General features: G+C 40.5%; 1 protein-coding gene across 1 annotated transcript in view; it reads left to right on the top strand.

Moving 5' to 3' along the window:
* The window catches only part of LEMD3 (LEM domain containing 3), a 68,337-nt gene that overhangs the window by 45,205 nt on the left and 6,157 nt on the right, over positions 1-16,975 (top strand). The window contains exons 8-12 of the mRNA XM_089674152.1: positions 2,778-2,880; positions 12,157-12,332; positions 15,562-15,643; positions 16,503-16,608; positions 16,716-16,794. Of these exons, the coding sequence (XP_089530278.1) occupies positions 2,778-2,880; positions 12,157-12,332; positions 15,562-15,643; positions 16,503-16,608; positions 16,716-16,794 (546 nt within the window). The remainder of the gene's footprint in view (positions 1-2,777; positions 2,881-12,156; positions 12,333-15,561; positions 15,644-16,502; positions 16,609-16,715; positions 16,795-16,975) is intronic.

Here is a 16,975-nt window from a genome sequence, read left to right as displayed (position 1 = left end):
CTCTATAGTTATAAAGAATTGTAGTTTAGCCACTATGAGGAGCACTATTTCTTTGCAATCACTTCTCTTCTTAATGGTTAAGATGAGCTTATAGGCTTTAGGGCTGAAACTGCTAATCAACATAATCAATGTTTCACTGTATTAACCCCTTTATAGTAGTGATTATAATTTTTTTTTCTTTTTCCTATAAAAGGCAAATTTTTGTTTAACATCATGACAGGTGATTAAAAAAAAAAAACATGCTACTGCTACTAAATGTCTTATGCTGGCCATACACCCTGATCTTCCAACTAGGATATACGTACAAATATTCGTATGAAAATTCTTTGTGTATTTGACGAATGAATGTCATTTGAAAATGTTACTTGCTTTTTAATGTTCAATTTTTAAAATGAAAATAATTTCTGAAATGTTACTTGCTTTTAATGTTCAATTTTTAAAACTAATATAATTTCTGAATGAAAACCAGTGTCCGAAAATGTGTTCAGCAAAGAAGTTTTCTATTCTGCTGCTTCAAATTTTCCCCGTCACTGTGGTTGAAAGCTAACTTCAATTTGATATCACTAGTAAATAGAAAATTGAACAAGCTTTCTTACAATGAAAATTTTCAAAGGAAAAATTAATTTTTGTATGGCCAGCATAATGCTTGGTACACACAATGAGATATCCCCCTTTAAGAACACAAAGGCACAGCAGGACCTACAGCATTAGCATCACTCAGTACACCAATCCTCCCCCCCAGCGCGCTGGGTTGAACGAAGAAAACTGTACCAGGCATGACTAAAGGCAGTCGCAGGTAGCTTATATCATGCAACCTGCATAGACAAGGGAGTTTGTCATGCATAATGTTATATTCCAGTCCTGTCTGAAAATCTGCAAAACAGCATTTTTAGGTCTTTTTGAGGGTGTTTTTTTTTTTTTTTTTTTTTTTTTTTTTCCCCTTTCTTCTTCCCCTTTTGAATACACATTTTGATCTGAGTCTGATATGTACCAGATTCCACCTCCTAATAGTATATACTGTCGTCCTCAGGATTCGATGTTAACCATATAGCTGGTTATTTATATTTACCACTACATACAGATATTCAAGAATACATTTTCTTTTTTTTTTAAACTTTGCATATTAACTAAATTTTACACCAATGGTTTTTAACCAATTAAATGAAACAATCTGCAACTAATCGATTTTGTGTCAAAAACTGGCTAAAAGACTATTCAGAGTAGTGGTTGATGATTCATACTCTGAATAGTCTAGGGTTGTTAGTAGTGTACCCCAAGGTTCAACATTGGGACCCTTTTTACTAGATTTATAAATGATATAGGGTCTGGGATTAAAAGTACCATTTCAGTGTTTGCAGATGACACCAAGCAATCAAGTGTAGTAATGTCCTTTACAGGAGGTTTCCAGCTAAACAAGCAGACCTCAGTGCACTTGGTTTATTGGGCAACCGTGTGGCAAATGGGGTTTAATATTGATATTAGTATAGCTATGCACTTGGATAAAAATATGCACGCATCATACATACTAGGGGGGTACAACTGGGGGAATCAATGGTGGAGAAGGATCTGGGAGTTCTGGTAGATCACAAGCTTAATGGCATGCATTTCCAAGGTATGATTTCCAAAACTCTAGCAATCCTTTTTTATTTATTTATTTTTTTTTTGTAAGAGTTATGCACTGCAGAGGGAGAGATATCATATTACCCCTGTACAAATCATTAAACCTCATCTGAAATACGCAGTTCAGTTTTGGGCACCAATTCACAAAAAGGATATTGAGAAACTGGGAAAAAATGCAGAGAAGGTCAACCAAACTGATGCACACCACCCCGCTCCACATTTAACACCTTTTGAGGGGAAGGGGGGTGCGGGTACCTGGTTGTGACAGATTCCCGCTCTGTTTCACGGCGTAGAACTGAGCTGGCAGTTTTCCCAAATGCACATAACTGGATACAAACATTTATAGGTAGAGGTGTTCCAGGGAATATCTGATTGCCTCTTGCGGGATCAGAAAAGAATCCCCCCCCCACTCCCAGAGTCTTCAGGAGGGTAGGAAGAATGGGTTCTCAGGTTAGCTAATGCTTGAGCCAAGGGCAGATGGATTTCAGGAAGTAAATACTACATGAATCATCTGCCCTTACTCAAGATGGCCACTGCCAGAAATGCCGGGGGGGGGGTTCAAAATGAATTCTCAGCAAAAGAAATCATTGGAGAAATGGATGGATGGGTGAGATTGCTTTGAATATTAACAATTAAATCGCATTTTTGGTTTGTGGTACGCAGATGCAGTACAGTTCCACTTTAAATATGTAACTATGAAAATAGTTGCAGCCATAATAGGCTTCATAGGGTGCACTTTTTTTCTGGTGGGGGGGGGGGGGGGGCGGCGGCAATTTATAGTCTTTCATTGTGAGCGAGCAGTAAAGCACAACCATGACTTGGCACTGCAGTAGCAGGAAGCAGAGCTTTTATGCTGAATTAAAAACCACACCCTCTTTGAGTTATTTAATCACAAATTACATTTGTGACAGTATACAGATTACTTTACAGTTAAAGCAATTGTTTTAAAACAAAGATTTACATTAAGCTGATATATTACCTTTATTGTAAACCTCCTTTCTAACGTCTTCACAGATTAACATTCTCAGGCAAGGTTCTTAATGCTGAGATAAAGCTGATCTACAGGCTATTGTGCATGATCCTAGTTCTGAGACTGCGGTCTAGAAGAAATGTGCATCAATATATTGGTAATCGGCTGCTTGCATTTTTTTTCCTAGATGTTTTGAAAAGTCATGGTGAAGCTTGCCAAGAAAACAAAGAACTTGATCCATATACACCAATCCCACATGTGAGAGACTCTTTGATCCCAGCTTGTGACAGGTTAGTTCTACTTTTTTCAGTGCGGCAACATTTTAATTAGTAGTGCAAATTGGCTGGAAGTTAAATATCCTTGTAGTGAACCAGATTTCTTCATTTTTGCTTGGGACAGTTTTTAGCCCTGTGTACAGTCTGTCCTAAAAGTGCCATGGATCCTAACACTCCTTAGTGTTACTAAACCCACAACCGTAAAATCAGTCTGTATATGCAGTAAAGTATGCTTGTTATACTCACTGTGAAGCCTAAGGGGTTAATCATCTGCATTGTGTAAAAAGGCTTTTTGATCTTGTCTTCTCTGCTCCTCCTTGTTCAAATGTCCACGTCTTATCTCCTGATAAGACAGACTGAACCTGTAGCCATTCTGCACATGCTCTGTTTAGTGTGTATTGCAAGAGGTGTGTTGGTTTTTTTTGTGTTTTTGTTTTTTTGGGGGGAGAGAGTGCATATGATCAGCACAGGGGCAGTTGGCACTGCCCAGACAGAGGTCAGGGGTTTTGCATCCTCCTAGAGCAGAAAGAAAATTACAAGCTTTAAGCGGTGCTTGGCTGGGAACTGATAGAAGTCACAAGACTGCTATATATTGCTGATATGAAAAGATATTTGGTAGTTTATATTTACTAAAATAATTGCACTTCCATGTTCTGTGTACTGTGGGACACCAGGTATAGTGAATACAGGTGCCTGCGTTTGGTAACACTTTTTAAGACTAAATTCAATTTAAAAAGATTAAATTGAATCTGCATTGACCTCTTACATGATTGCACTAAAAAGAGCTATTTGCCACAATCTCATGCAGGAAATAACAGTTCTTAGTAGTGACACATTGGCAGAGTTTTAAGAAGATGTTTGGACCATTAGTTTAATGACTTGGGTTCAGTTTGATTAACTTTATTGTATAGATGTGTTTGTTGCGAACATGTTTGAATCCACTTACTGCTGGCTGATTCCCTACCTTTGCTGGAAGTCTATTCCAAGAATGAACTACTCTTTCAGTAAAATACTTTCTGCTTTTAGTTTGAGGGCATGTCTCTGTGTTCTTTTTCTGCATGCTTTTTTGCATGCCCGTTTTGGTGGTCCCCCCCCCCTTTTTTTTTTTTTTTTTTCTCCCTTTCCCCTCTTCATCTTAATTGAGGACGTGTGTTCCGGTGCTTTTTTGATTCATTTTGCCACATTCCTGATGCGTTCCATGCAGTGAAAATACATCCTATTCTGCTTTCTTTGTCTGCATTGGTGTAAACTAGGGCCATTAGAATCCATGCGTTTTTTATGTAGAATTAAAAATATACTGGAATTTTTTCCTAGGTGCATTTACATTTTAGAAACATTGATCTGAAGTTTCCACTGCTTTGACCAATCTTCCAGCAATTCCAAGTCATGTACCATGTTAGATGCCTTCAGGGACCTCAACCCTATTGCACACCTTTTGTGTCATCAGCAAAAAAAGATACATACCTTGCTCACCAAACCTGATATAACTAATTATATCAGCTAAAAATAGAACAGCTCTGGAAGGTTTTACTCTTTTTATGACCAGGCCATTTTTTGCTATTCAGCACTATGCTACTTTAACTGGAAATTCTGTGGTTATGCAACACTGTACCCAAATGAAGTTTTTTAATAAAAAAAATTCTCACAAATAGAGCTTTCTTTTGGTGTTAAAATTGCATAAAATAAAAAAACCAGTGGTGATCAAACAAAAAAAGACCTAAAATTTTGAAGAAAAATATTTTCTACTTTTTATAAAACATGCAATAAATTTAAATTTTGTCATAAGTTTATTACAAAATGTATTCTGCTACATGTCTTTGGTAAAGAAAATACCATTAAGTGTATATTGGTTTGTGTGAAAGTTAGTGTCTATAAACTATGGTGTGTGTTTGTGTTTACAGCGGGTTAAATAAGTATTGAAAACGTCAGTATTTTTCTTGGTAAATATATTTCTACAGGTGCTATTTACATTAAATTTTCACCACGTCGGTGGTAACCCATGCACACTCAGTACATACAAAGAAACCAAATAAGTTTCAGAAATTGTGTAATAAAATGGAATGACACAGGGAAAAAGTATTGAACACGCTAACTGAAATTGATTTAATACTTCGTGCAAAATCCTTTGTTGTTAATGACCGCTTCAAGACACCCCATGTATGGAAAAACTAGTCACATGCATTGCCCAGGTATGATTTTGGCCCATTCTTCCACAGTCTTCAAATCTTAAAGGTTCAGTTGGCCTCTTCTATGAACTCTGATCTTTTAGTTTTTTCCATAGACTTCCTATTGGATTCAAGTCAGGTGATTGTCTGGGCCATCCTAGCAGCTTTATTTTCTTTTTGAAACCAGTTGTTTTCTTGGCTTTTTGTTTGGGATCATTGTCTTACTGAAATGTCCACCCTTGTTTCATCATCATCATCCTGGTAGATGGCAGCAGATTTTTAGCAAGAATGTCTTGGTTCATTTTTCCATGCATCCTTCCTTCAATGATATGAAGTTTACTAGCTCCGTATGCTAAAAAAATTGCCCCATACCATGATGTTCCCACCTCCAAACTTCACTGTTGGGTTGGTGTTTTTGGGCTAATGTACAGTGCCATTTCACCTTCAAACATGGTGTGTATTATGGCATGCAAAGAGTTCAATTTTGGTCTCATCTGGCCAGACTATATCTTCAGAAGCTCTCATGAAGAAGGAACATCCTTCAAAACGTGTCAGATCCCTGAGTGTCCACCCCTATGATGGGACTCGCGCAGGTCTTACCATTCCATAGTTTCTTTGAGAACTGATATGCTTGAAATACTTCTTTGTTTGTGAGTATATTTTTGTATTCAATAAAATTGGTTTACTGAGGTAATGCGCAAGGTTGGTGTGCTTCTTTTTTGTCATGGCAGCAAGAAAGAAACTGGGTTAGCAAGGTGTGGGTAAGGATAGCATTTAGATCATGCATTGATTATTGTACAGGATTTATATAGCGCCAACAGTTTGCGCAGCACTTTACAAAATGAAGGTAGACATTGCAGTTAGAATACAATTTGGTACAAGAGGAAACAGAGGGCCCTGCTTGTTAGAGCTTACAATTTAGGAGGGGTTGAGTGATACAAAAGGTAATAGCTGTGGGGGATGAGCTGATGGAGGAAATAAATGGTGGTTTACTAGGTAGAAGCAGTATAGGCTTCTTTAAAGAGGTTTTTAGGGATCGTGTAAAGGTGGATAAATTAGGAGACAGCCGGACAGATTGGGGTAGGGAGTTCCATAGGATGGGAGAAGCTCGGGAGAAGTCCTGGAGGCGAGCATGGGAGGAGGTGACATGGGAGCTAGAGAGCAGAAGGTCTTTGGAGGTTTGAAGAGAGTGATTTGGTTGTTATTTTGAGACCAGGTTGGTGATGTAGCTGGGGGCAGAGTTGTGGATGGTTTTGTAAGAAGTTAGTATTTTGAATCTGATTTGTTGGGTGAGTGGAAGCCAATGGAGGGATTGGCAGAGAGGGGTAGCAGACACTGAACGGTTGGTAAGGTGGATGAGCCTGGCAGCAGTATTCATGATGGACTGGAGGGGGGATAGCCTATTTAAAGGTAAGCCGAGTATAAGCGCCTCTAAGTGCAGCAGACCACTTTAATATATAATAAGTAGGCACACTCACATGTTAATAGAGTAATAAAAGCATTGCATATTGGTCACTGACTAAATCACGACGACGGTGCGGTTCAGCGTGCGTTCTAGCCGCCATCTTTAGGAGTACGTGCATGCCGCCCGGCTCCACATCTGTCTCCCTCCTGAACCACGCTCCCTACCATTGAGACGTTGACGATACAGGCACCAGTGACAGCCGTTCCACATGGTGTTTCTACACCACAATACCCTGCATGCTTTTATTACTCTATTAACATGTGAGTGTTCCTACTTTTTATTATGTTTTATTATATGTTGAAGTGGTGTGCTGCACTTAGAGGCGCTTCTTCTTCTCTCCTTACTACACAGTACTGCATGGAGCTTCCACTGAGTGCCACACGGACCCCCCCCTTATCCAAGTCACCCGGACTATTTCTAAATACTACTAGACTGATTATCATTACTTCTATGTAAAGATAAGCCAATGAGGAGGGAGTTGCAGTAGTCGAGGCGAGAGATGACCAGGGAGTGAATTAGGAGCTTTGTGGTATCATTAGTTAAAAAGGAGCGTATTCTGGAGATCTTGCAGAGGTTGAGGCGGCATGACTTGGACAGGGATTGGATGTGGGCCTGAAAGGATAGTTCAGAATCCAGGGTTACCCTAGCACCCTGGCATGCGGGGTGAGTTGAAAGTGGTGCTATTGATCCTGACCGAGCGATCAGGGGAAGAGGCACATGGGGGAGGAAATATTATGAGCTCAGTTTTGGATAGATTGAGTTTTAGGAAGTGGTGTGACATCCAGTCTGTTAGTAAATCGGTGATACATGAGGAAACTGATGGGGTGAGCTAAGGAGTAGAGAGCTAGATTTGTGAGTCTTCAGCATAGAAATGGTATTGGAAACAATGGGAAGCTATCGGCTGACCCAAGGAAGAAGTGTAGATCGAGAATAGGAGAGGTCCAAGGACAGAACCTTGGGGAACCCCGACAGTAAGAGGAGTAGAAGAGGAGGAAGTAGAGTTGTAAGTGACACTGAAGGTGCGGTGAGATGAGCAAGATTCAAACCAATGGAGAGTACAGTCACGGAGACCAAGTAAATGTGGTGTTTTTTTTTTTTGAGGAGGGGGTGGTCAACTGTATCAAAGGCAGCGGAGAGGTCCAAGAGCAAGAGTACGGAATAGTGATCCTTGGTTTTAGTGGTTAGTAAGTAGTTTGTGACTTTTAGGAGAGCAGTTTCTGTGGAGTGTTGTGGGCAAAATCCATACTGAAGGGGATCGAGAAGGTTATTTTCAATAAGGTGGCAGCTCAGCCGTTTGTAGTCTAAACGTTCAAGGAGTTTGGAGGCAAAAGGCAGTAAGGAGATGGGTCTTGGATTGCTAAAATTGGCAGGGTCCATTGTGGCTTTAAGTATGGGGGTGACTAGCGCATGTTTTAGCGAGTTGGGGAAGATGCCAGTAGAATGGAATAGATTGAAGATATGAGTTAAAGAATGAAGGACAGAGCCAGAGGGTGACTGTAGTATTAGCAAGGGGCAGGTGGTTAGGTGGACTTTTAAACAGTTTACCAGCCTCCTATAGTAGCTGGCTTAAATAAGGGAAGTATAGATTGTGCAGGTGGACAAGGAGTGTAGGGTAAGGGAGTTATCTGTACAGTGGAGATCTCGTCACAAATTGTATCAATCTTATTTTTGAAGTGATTAGCGATCTCCTGGGCAGTGAGTGAGTTAGTGAGTGGAGGTAGAGCGTTAAAGGTAAAAGTTGACGGGGATTGTGTGAGAGGGTGATGAGAGTGATAAAATAGGTCTGTTTGGCAGTGTGGAGACCAGAATTGTATTTTTGAAGGGCAGATTTATATTGTTTGAAGTCTTGCTGGGTCCTAGTCTTACGCCATAAATGCTCCAGAGCATGGCTACGTTTTTTGAGGCATCTGGTATTGTCTGTTTGCCAGGGCTGTAGTGGTCGGGGCCTAATTATGTGTGTAGTGAGGGGGGCCAATGTGTCCAGGGTGGATGAAAGTCAACTATTGTAGACAGAAGTGGCCATGTTGGGGCAGGACAGGGCTAAGATTTTGTCAGAGACAATCTGTTGCTGAAAAAAGTGAAGGGTTAAGATAACAAAGGTTTCTACGGGTAACTGTTTGGTAGTTGGAAGACGAAGAGGAAGCCAAGGAGAAAGTAAAGCTAATAAGGGAGTGACCAGAGGGAGGAAGAGGAAACTTTGTGAGGTTGCAAGGAGTGCATAGGTAGGAGAATACAAGGTCGAGACAGTTACAGTTTGAGTGACTAGAAGCATGCGTCCATTGTTTTAGGTCAAAAGAAGTGGTTAGGCTCAGAAGTTTAGAGGTAGCAGAGTGTTAAGATTAACAGGGATGTTGAAGTAACTAAGAATGATAGTGGGAATTTCAGAAGAGCGAAAGTAAGGCAGCCAGGCAGAAAAGTTATCAAGTAAGCTTGATACCGGTCCAGGAGGCCGATAGATCACAGCAATTCTTAAAGAAACTGGAGAAAACAGACGAATACATTGAATTTCAAAAGAGGTCAGGGAGGGAGGTGAATGGAGGACTTGAAAAGTGCTTTGAGGGGATTCGAGGATTCCTACTCCGCCTCCTTTCCGTCCACTTGGCCTGAGAGAGTGAGTCCAGAGGAGACCACCATGGGAGAGGGCAGCAGGAGAGGGAAAGTCAGATTTATAAAGCTAGATTTCCGTAATTGCAAGCAAGTTAAAGGAGTTTGTGATAAAAAGGTCATGGACAGAGGTGAGTTTGTTACAGAGCGGGCATTCCAGAGGGCACAGGAATAGGGGAGGCTGGTGCTAGGAAGAAGAGGAATAGTAACCAGATTGTGGTTTGCGGATGCTGTTGGAGGATAGAGGGTGGTGGGTGTGTTGATCAAAAGAAAAAGATGGCGGTCCGGGATTTGAATGAATGTCTCCAGATGTTAGGAGAGGCAGAAGGGTGAGGGAGGTAATATGGGAGTATGACGTATACGGAGGGACAGGTTCCAGTGTCCTGGTGGTTTTATTAGTGTGTTGGTTCAGAATTAGCAGCAGTTGATGAATACAGTAATAAGGTGAAGAAAGGAGTGAGGGTGATATATATAAGTTGTGGGGTGAAGGCGAGAGAGTTTGAAGAGGGAGGATACAACTGTGAGTAGGAGTGCATGTTACAGACTGCTGAGATGAAGCAGACTGGATAAGAACTGAAAGAGCTGGATGGAGAAAAGTCACCTGTAGGACTGATTTAGTATTTGAAGTTGTCTGTTGTGGTTTCTCGCTTTGTGCATTCGCTGAAGTGCAGAGCCAAAGTGTAATACTTAATCCAAGATCAATACTTTATCCAAAGATGATAGTTGCCAATGCTGCCACTGGCTCATGCATCTCACACTTACTGCTACCGGATTTGTAAAGTTCTGAAGATTCATTCTCTCTGGTTCTGGTGGGGGCAGCTGCACTCTGAAGGTTTTTACTTCAATAATGCTCTCACTTTACATCGCTGTTTGCATACTTTCTCATCCTGCACGCACATTTGCATTCCCATGTGTGCGCAAGGTGATGGCCCTGTCTCAGTGACAACCCGGAAATGGCTAAATGCACATTGCCAATGTCTTAAAGTGATTTTATTGAAAACGTTTGCTGAAAAAAATCTGTTAACCGCAAGTCCTGGCTAGTTTAAATACAGTATGAAAGTAAGTGGTTAATCTGCCAGACCTGTCAGAAGTGATAGATTTCGTCCATTGCCAGGACAGCCCTTAGGTGATTAAAAACTAAAGCCTTATGCTTCAGTTGCAGTGACTTGTTGAAAACCTCAAAAGTTGTCCCATGTGGGACTGATGTCCATGCAAGTGTGTAGGACACTATAGTTGTATGCCTGGAACGCCAGTAGTATGTCAGAGGAACATCTTACTAGGTGGTTTATTGCAAGACATACCATCGGACCTGCTCCTTCAGTCTCTTTTACAGTTGTACATGGACATCCTAAGCCCAATTGTCACTCGGACTACATGACTCACAGCCAGAGGTCTTCACACCCTTCTGGTAGCATTTTTACATGATTGTGCACCCCTCTTCTAGTGGAAGGCTGTTTATTGAGCTGGGTCCCTGGACAGTTTAATTCCAAGTGTATAGTTGCTTAGGTCAATCTCCTGTAGCTTTATCAAGTTAAATCCCTGAGCCCTGCCTCAACTGTCTCTCATTCATCCTCCTCAGCTGTTCCCAAAATTGTATCCACCCAGTCTATGTTTAATTCCCCATACTCTGAGACCTCTGATTCCTTCCTTGACAGACCTTCAAGAGTGGTACCACTCTGGATCTTGCACCCCCCGCCCCCTTATAAATGAGTTTGCTACTCAAAAGTCTTATCCCTCTCCCAGTGTCCTGAGCTACAAGGTCAACAATCCGTGTTTCTTTTGTTTTTTCTCTCCTGAAAAGATTCTGCTCATTCAGCATTCTCCAGAAGTATCCGTTCCTAAGCAGTATCCGTATCCGTTCCTACTATCTTCTAGTGCCTTCTGCTAGCATCTCCAATGTGAAACTCTGGAAACCCTAGCAATCAGAATTTTTCAGGGGAGCTTAAACCTATAGACTTTGATTGGAGATGGCTTCTCCTGGATTGAACACTGGTAATTTTGGCATACCAATGGTTAAGACTTTCATTGGGGTGTATTCATTTTTGCAACATGGTTTTGAATGTGTTAGGAAAATTACTTGTGTGTACAAATTAACAAATCTTGTTTACAGTCAATGGTCCACATTTGTGGGAGTTTTTTGTCCCATATAAAATGTCGATTCTGAAAAGAAAGTAAAGGTTTTCTGACAAATCTGTTGGGGTGTACTCATGCTGAGCACTGTACGTGCTGTGTAGCTGTCAACTGTTCCATGCTGCCTCTGCGTGAGTATATACTTGCTTATTAGAATTTTCAAACACAAAAACAGATTTCTTAAAAAAAAAAAAAAAAAAATACCACACAAGGATCTTTGTGTGAAAAAATAACAAATATATCATATGGGTTCAGTGTTGCTTGACCGTGCAGTTGTCATTCAAAGTGCAACAGCACTGAAAGGTGAAAATTGGCCTGGGTAGGAAGGGAGTAAAAGTGGCTGGTAGACAAGTGGTTAAAAGGCTTCCCCTTCTGGACCTCCTCAGCTAATGAGCTCAACATTGGGGTCTGAGGATTCAGTACCTGTATGCCAGTCTTTTCCTGCTGGAAAGCCCTGTCCTCCCCTGAACAGTGGAACATACTGAATCCTGCTGTTTGAATATTGTAAATCTGGAGGTCTCTTCGGGACTTGATCAGCAGCAGTCTACAGGGGAAGTTTCTTCTGACTCCTTTCCCATTCCTACTCCCAAATCTGGCCAGTGCTACTAGTACTGGGTCTAATATGCCCCTTGCTCCTTGGTTGAGGCTGTACCACAGAGTCAGGGCAAGGTGACTGTCTAGAATTTTTTTGTTGCGCTAAGTATGCAGTTTTAAATAAAGCATACAAAACTGACAATTATTCATAACGTGTTTTTTGGATTGATGAACAACTAACATGGTGCTTTGGCCAATAAGGCCAATAAGAGAGCATGTGCTTTGGCCAATAAGGTTTTGCTTGCATTTTTTTGTGGATTCTATTCCCGTGAAAGTGTGGCAGTTAATGTAATATTTTGTACATTGGTAATTTTTTTTTTTTCTTTTCTCTAGGAAAAAAATGAAAAAGGCTTGGGAACGAGCAGTTGAATTCCTGGCTACAAATGAATCTCGTATACAGACTGAAACACAGAAAATAGCAGGAACAGATTTCCTTGTATGGAAATGGATTCAGCCACTTTCATGTGACAAGATCTCGGCCATCCCTTCTAAAGTATGGCAAGGGCAAGGTAATACTTCCATTTTCCCTGTTCTTATTCATATGCCAAGTGTGTCTCCTGTTACAGAAGTTATGCTACTGTTGGTAAATTTGTGAATTTTTTTGGATGAACAGGTGAGGCATTACCAAGGGTATATGTGAGTATGGTTAACTCTGTAGCTACTGTGATAGACTAATTTGGCATCTTTTAATGTTCCATCAAGGTAACAATTGTATAGGTGATGTATGTAGCATTCTACTGGGAATCCCTGACTTAAAGGAAGTTAGTTGAAAGAAGTTCATAGGCTGCATTGCTGACCACCTTTTGACATTTCTGATCCAAGCAAGCAACTATTATTTGAGACAAAGCACCTAATCTACATGTGTTACAAGTCAGACTTTGAATCCAATGTGTGTCTTGTATTGGACGGATGACGAGTGTGTATTTATGAAGGTATTTTTCACGCAGCAACTAGTCCAACAGTTCTTTTCCAGAGATGCATTTATTCGGCCCAGTGACCATCCATAAAACAGAGGTACAGACAAGGCAGGTGACAGGGTATATAGAATATTCATGCAACCATCAGAAACCCTCAGAGGACTCACTTTCTCCTGTCACAACTTAACCGAAAACCTTCCGTAATATACACATCTCCCAATTCAGTATGACAAGCACTCTGGCCACTTTTAGGAACCCCTTTGATCTTCTGGGTGACAGGCAATGCCTTTTGGGCTTGGACAACTGCAGTCATTCTAATCAAAGTTGTCCAGATATTTCCTAAACTGCATTCTTTTACTATTAATTAAGCAAGTCACCCTTTGATAAAATGCTATTTACCATACTTAATATCCCTTTTCATGTAGATAGTAGATGTTGACCAAGTCCTTAAAAGTTTCACAAAGCAATCTGCATGTTGTCACCCTTGCAAGTTTGCAAATTACCTCCTTTGAAAAGTAAAAGTTGGCCCCCAAATGCCAAGGTGAAATTGCATAAAATTAGAAAAGAGTCCTTGACTATGCTTTTGTTGTGTAAAATACATCTAGCTCAGTCCTATGTTGGCCTGCTCAATAGTGTGAGAATATACCATATAGTGTGTATGTGTGTGAGACTATATCCCTACACACTGGGCCACAGTGATAGTTGGAAAATAGGATTTGTTTAGTGGCCATAAAATTTGCAGGGGAACTGGCAGGGGTAGCTTGTGGCTAAACGAGATATCAATGTATATAATGGGTTGAAACCGCAGTTACTGAAGTGCATAGGGAACCAGACACTAATCCCATGGAGTCAGAGGAACAGACTGGGAGTGCCAAGAGAGAACAGATGGTGGGAGGACTATATGAGAGACCCCCACTCTCCACTGGTTTTGGAGTGAGCAACCAATGATCTCTGAAACAAAACAGGGCAGAAACCTGGCCAATGATGGTGCTGATGGCTAAATGCTGGGCCAGACCCAGCAGCAAAGATTTGTTCCACAGAGAACCTGCTCGTATGGGTGCCCCTGAAACTCACACCCAGTGAAGTATACCTTCCATGTCTGAAGATGACCTAGCAGGAACTGGATTTCTAACTTTTTGTGTGATAGAAATCGGACTGAGATTCCTCTGTTCCTTTTTAGAGCGTTTTCCTGGAATCTTAACAGGTCGATGTACCACATCCTCTCTGGGTAACTACAGAGCAAGTGGGGATCACTGGAATGCCCTCCATCTTGATCCTGCAAAGAAAACATTCGGGGGAGGAATAGCATAGATTGGGGTGTAGTGATCCCACTGCCACCAGAGAATCCCTGTACCTGGAGACAAACCTTTTTGTTGTTTTAACCTGGAGGCCCACATCAGGCATGCCACAGCTGCGCCACAGATTATGGATCGGGTGAAGGAACCAAAAGTAATTGCAAGTCTGCTGTAGGAAAGGATCAAAAATTGTTGCCCTTGCAGGCAGGATCAGTGGTAGGTACATGTGTGACAGGAAGAACGTGACACGCCAGCTCTGTCACAGCGTTAACAGATTTCAGTGCAAAAACAGACAGGAATGAGGAGTAATCAACCTATGCAAAGGAGATAGCTATAGGTGGTCATGGATATAATGGATCACAGTGTGAACCATTAAGTAATGATTCTAATCTGCATAAAGTTGGAAACATTTCAGGCATTAACCTGTGAGATTGGCTGTTTGTAAATATGATTATTTAAAATATTGTGATTTGAATACTCTAAAGATTTTTCTTCAGAGGACATTTAATATACTGAGACAGAACAGTTACAATACAATTTGATACAAGGAAATGAGGAAGGTGCTGCTGGTGGAGCTTACAATCTAAAGGGATATCTGTGAACCTACAGATGGCACATTACTGTACACAAAATGAAAAAATGTAGTGGAATCTCCTAAAGCAGACTAGAGTTACTTTTACATCAAACTCCCCTTTCTCTTTGCCAGGAAAAGCTACACCCCCAAATCCAAAAAGTCGGGTCGCTGTATAAAATCTATGTAAAAATGGAATGCAGTGATTTACAAATCTCATAAACTCATATTTTTTCCACAATAGAAAACATATCCGACATTAAACTACTTGCCCTCCCGAGGATTTACCCCCCTTCCTGACCAGGCCATTTTTTTGCCTTACGGCGCTGCGTTACTTTAACTGACAATTGCGCGGTCATGCAACGCTGCACCCAAATGAGAACAATAATTTAGACTTTTTGCTATTAAACATGTCCAGTAAAAAAATTTAAATCTAATTTCGGCATAAGTTTAGGCAAAAAATATATGCTGCTACATGTCTTTGCTAAAAAAAAAAAAATCCCAATACATGTAAATTAATTGGTTTACATGAAAGTTAGTGCTTACAAATAAGTGTTTTAGATACTGGAATTTTTTTTTTCTTACTAGTACTGGCGGCGATCAGCGACGTATATCGGGACTGCAGCGGGCATTCTGACACTGGGGGGGAACTGTCTTGGTGACACTGACATCCCCAGTGACACCAAAACAGTGATCAGTGCTAATAAAAGCTACTGACACTACTAGGAATGCCTCCTGCAATCCCTGACAAAGTGAAGACTGTGTGATGTCACCGTCAGAGCATTCCTTTTTTTTAAACTTTTTTCTTTTTTTGCACTTCCTGCTCAAAATGAAATATTCATATTTAACTGGTTATAACGAATACAATTTTTTCTTAAGCATGAATAAGATTAAAGAATCTTTTCCAAAGAAACCCTATTGTTAAATTCATTTATGTCGTATCTTGTGTTTTTAGCTTTCCATCTGGATAAAAGAAATTCTCCTCCAAATAGCCTGACTCCCTGCTTAAAAATACGCAATATGTTTGATCCAGTCATGTAAGTATATTGGCATTTTAACAAGAACAAAAAAAGGCTCAATTCTAAAAAAGAACTTTATTATTGTGCTGTTTTAAACATGCTATATACCAGGAATGTTGAATTCATATCGCCTGACTCCCGGGACATGTAGTTCTGGGCGCCGGGCGGGGTTTTTTTTTGCCCGGCATGCAGCAGGGCTCACCTGTCAGGTGAAAGCATTCAGGTGGCAGCGCTGTCGCTGATTGCTTCCACATAGTGCCAGCCTCATAGGGGTTTTTTTGTGCCCTAAAGTTAACTTGTATTTTTTACTGAAATTTTGCGGTAATATCATGCGACAAAAAATTAAAACTACCACTATTTTTTATTCTCTTGGTTTTGTCTGCTTTCGAAAAATATATCATGTTTGGGGATTTTATGTAATCTTCAGGCCTAAAATGTATTTTTAAACGTACAAAAAAGGGAAAAAGGATAAGCCCAACACTCTCCTTTCCTGAGGAGCACCCAATCAGAGCTCATTACACTGCAAGGTCTTTCCCCTCCCTGCTGGTCCCTGGGTGAGGTGCTGGAGACGGAGGCGGGAGGAGGAAAAAACCATGCAATGTTAAAATTATTACACGTTAAAGTCGCCATAAAGCCCCTTTTTTGTTTTTAAAAGCCTAAGACATTCTTAAAATCACCTTGGATTTAAAAACTTTTTTGGTTAAAATGTATTTATTTTGTATCTGGACAAGTAGATTAGTACACTGATTTAAACCCTGGACAAGTGATTTTAAAAAAATTTCCACACCCCTGTATACAAATGTGTTGACTTAAATATTTTCTGTAGTGCTTTGTATTGTGAATGCATTAATATACTGTGTTGATAATTTTGTTACAGGGAAATTGGTGATCATTGGCATTTGGCAATTCAAGAAGCGATTTTGGAAAAATGTAGTGATAATGAAGGGATAGTTCACATTGCAGTAGATAAAAACTCCAGAGAGGTAACTGCCTTTCTTTACCCTTTTATAAATATACCGCTCTATCACTCTTATTGACAAGCATTGATGTTTTTATTGTGGTGGTGTGTTTTTGTTTTGTTTTTTCCCAGGGATGTGTTTATGTAAAATGCTTATCCCCAGACTATGCAGGAAAAGCTTTCAAGGCATTACATGGATCCTGGTTTGATGGTAAGAAGCTCAATTATTTTGCAACCTACCTGTGTGGATCTCTTGAGATTAAAATTGCCTTTCATTTCCTTATCTCTTTATGTAGTAACTGTCAAAGGTCCCATGCAGCCCCATATTGGATACCAAGAAGTTACCTGACATGTAGAACTGGTGTGAGCCTTTTAACCTAAATTAAGAGTTG

This window comes from Staurois parvus, unplaced genomic scaffold (assembly GCF_062004578.1).
Source record: "Staurois parvus isolate SC_StPar_1 unplaced genomic scaffold, SC_StPar_1.0 ptg000147l, whole genome shotgun sequence".
In the NCBI taxonomy this organism is placed as follows: domain Eukaryota; kingdom Metazoa; phylum Chordata; class Amphibia; order Anura; family Ranidae; genus Staurois; species Staurois parvus.
The sequence above is the reverse complement of the archived record's forward strand: the minus strand, read 5'-3'. Positions and strand labels throughout refer to the sequence as shown.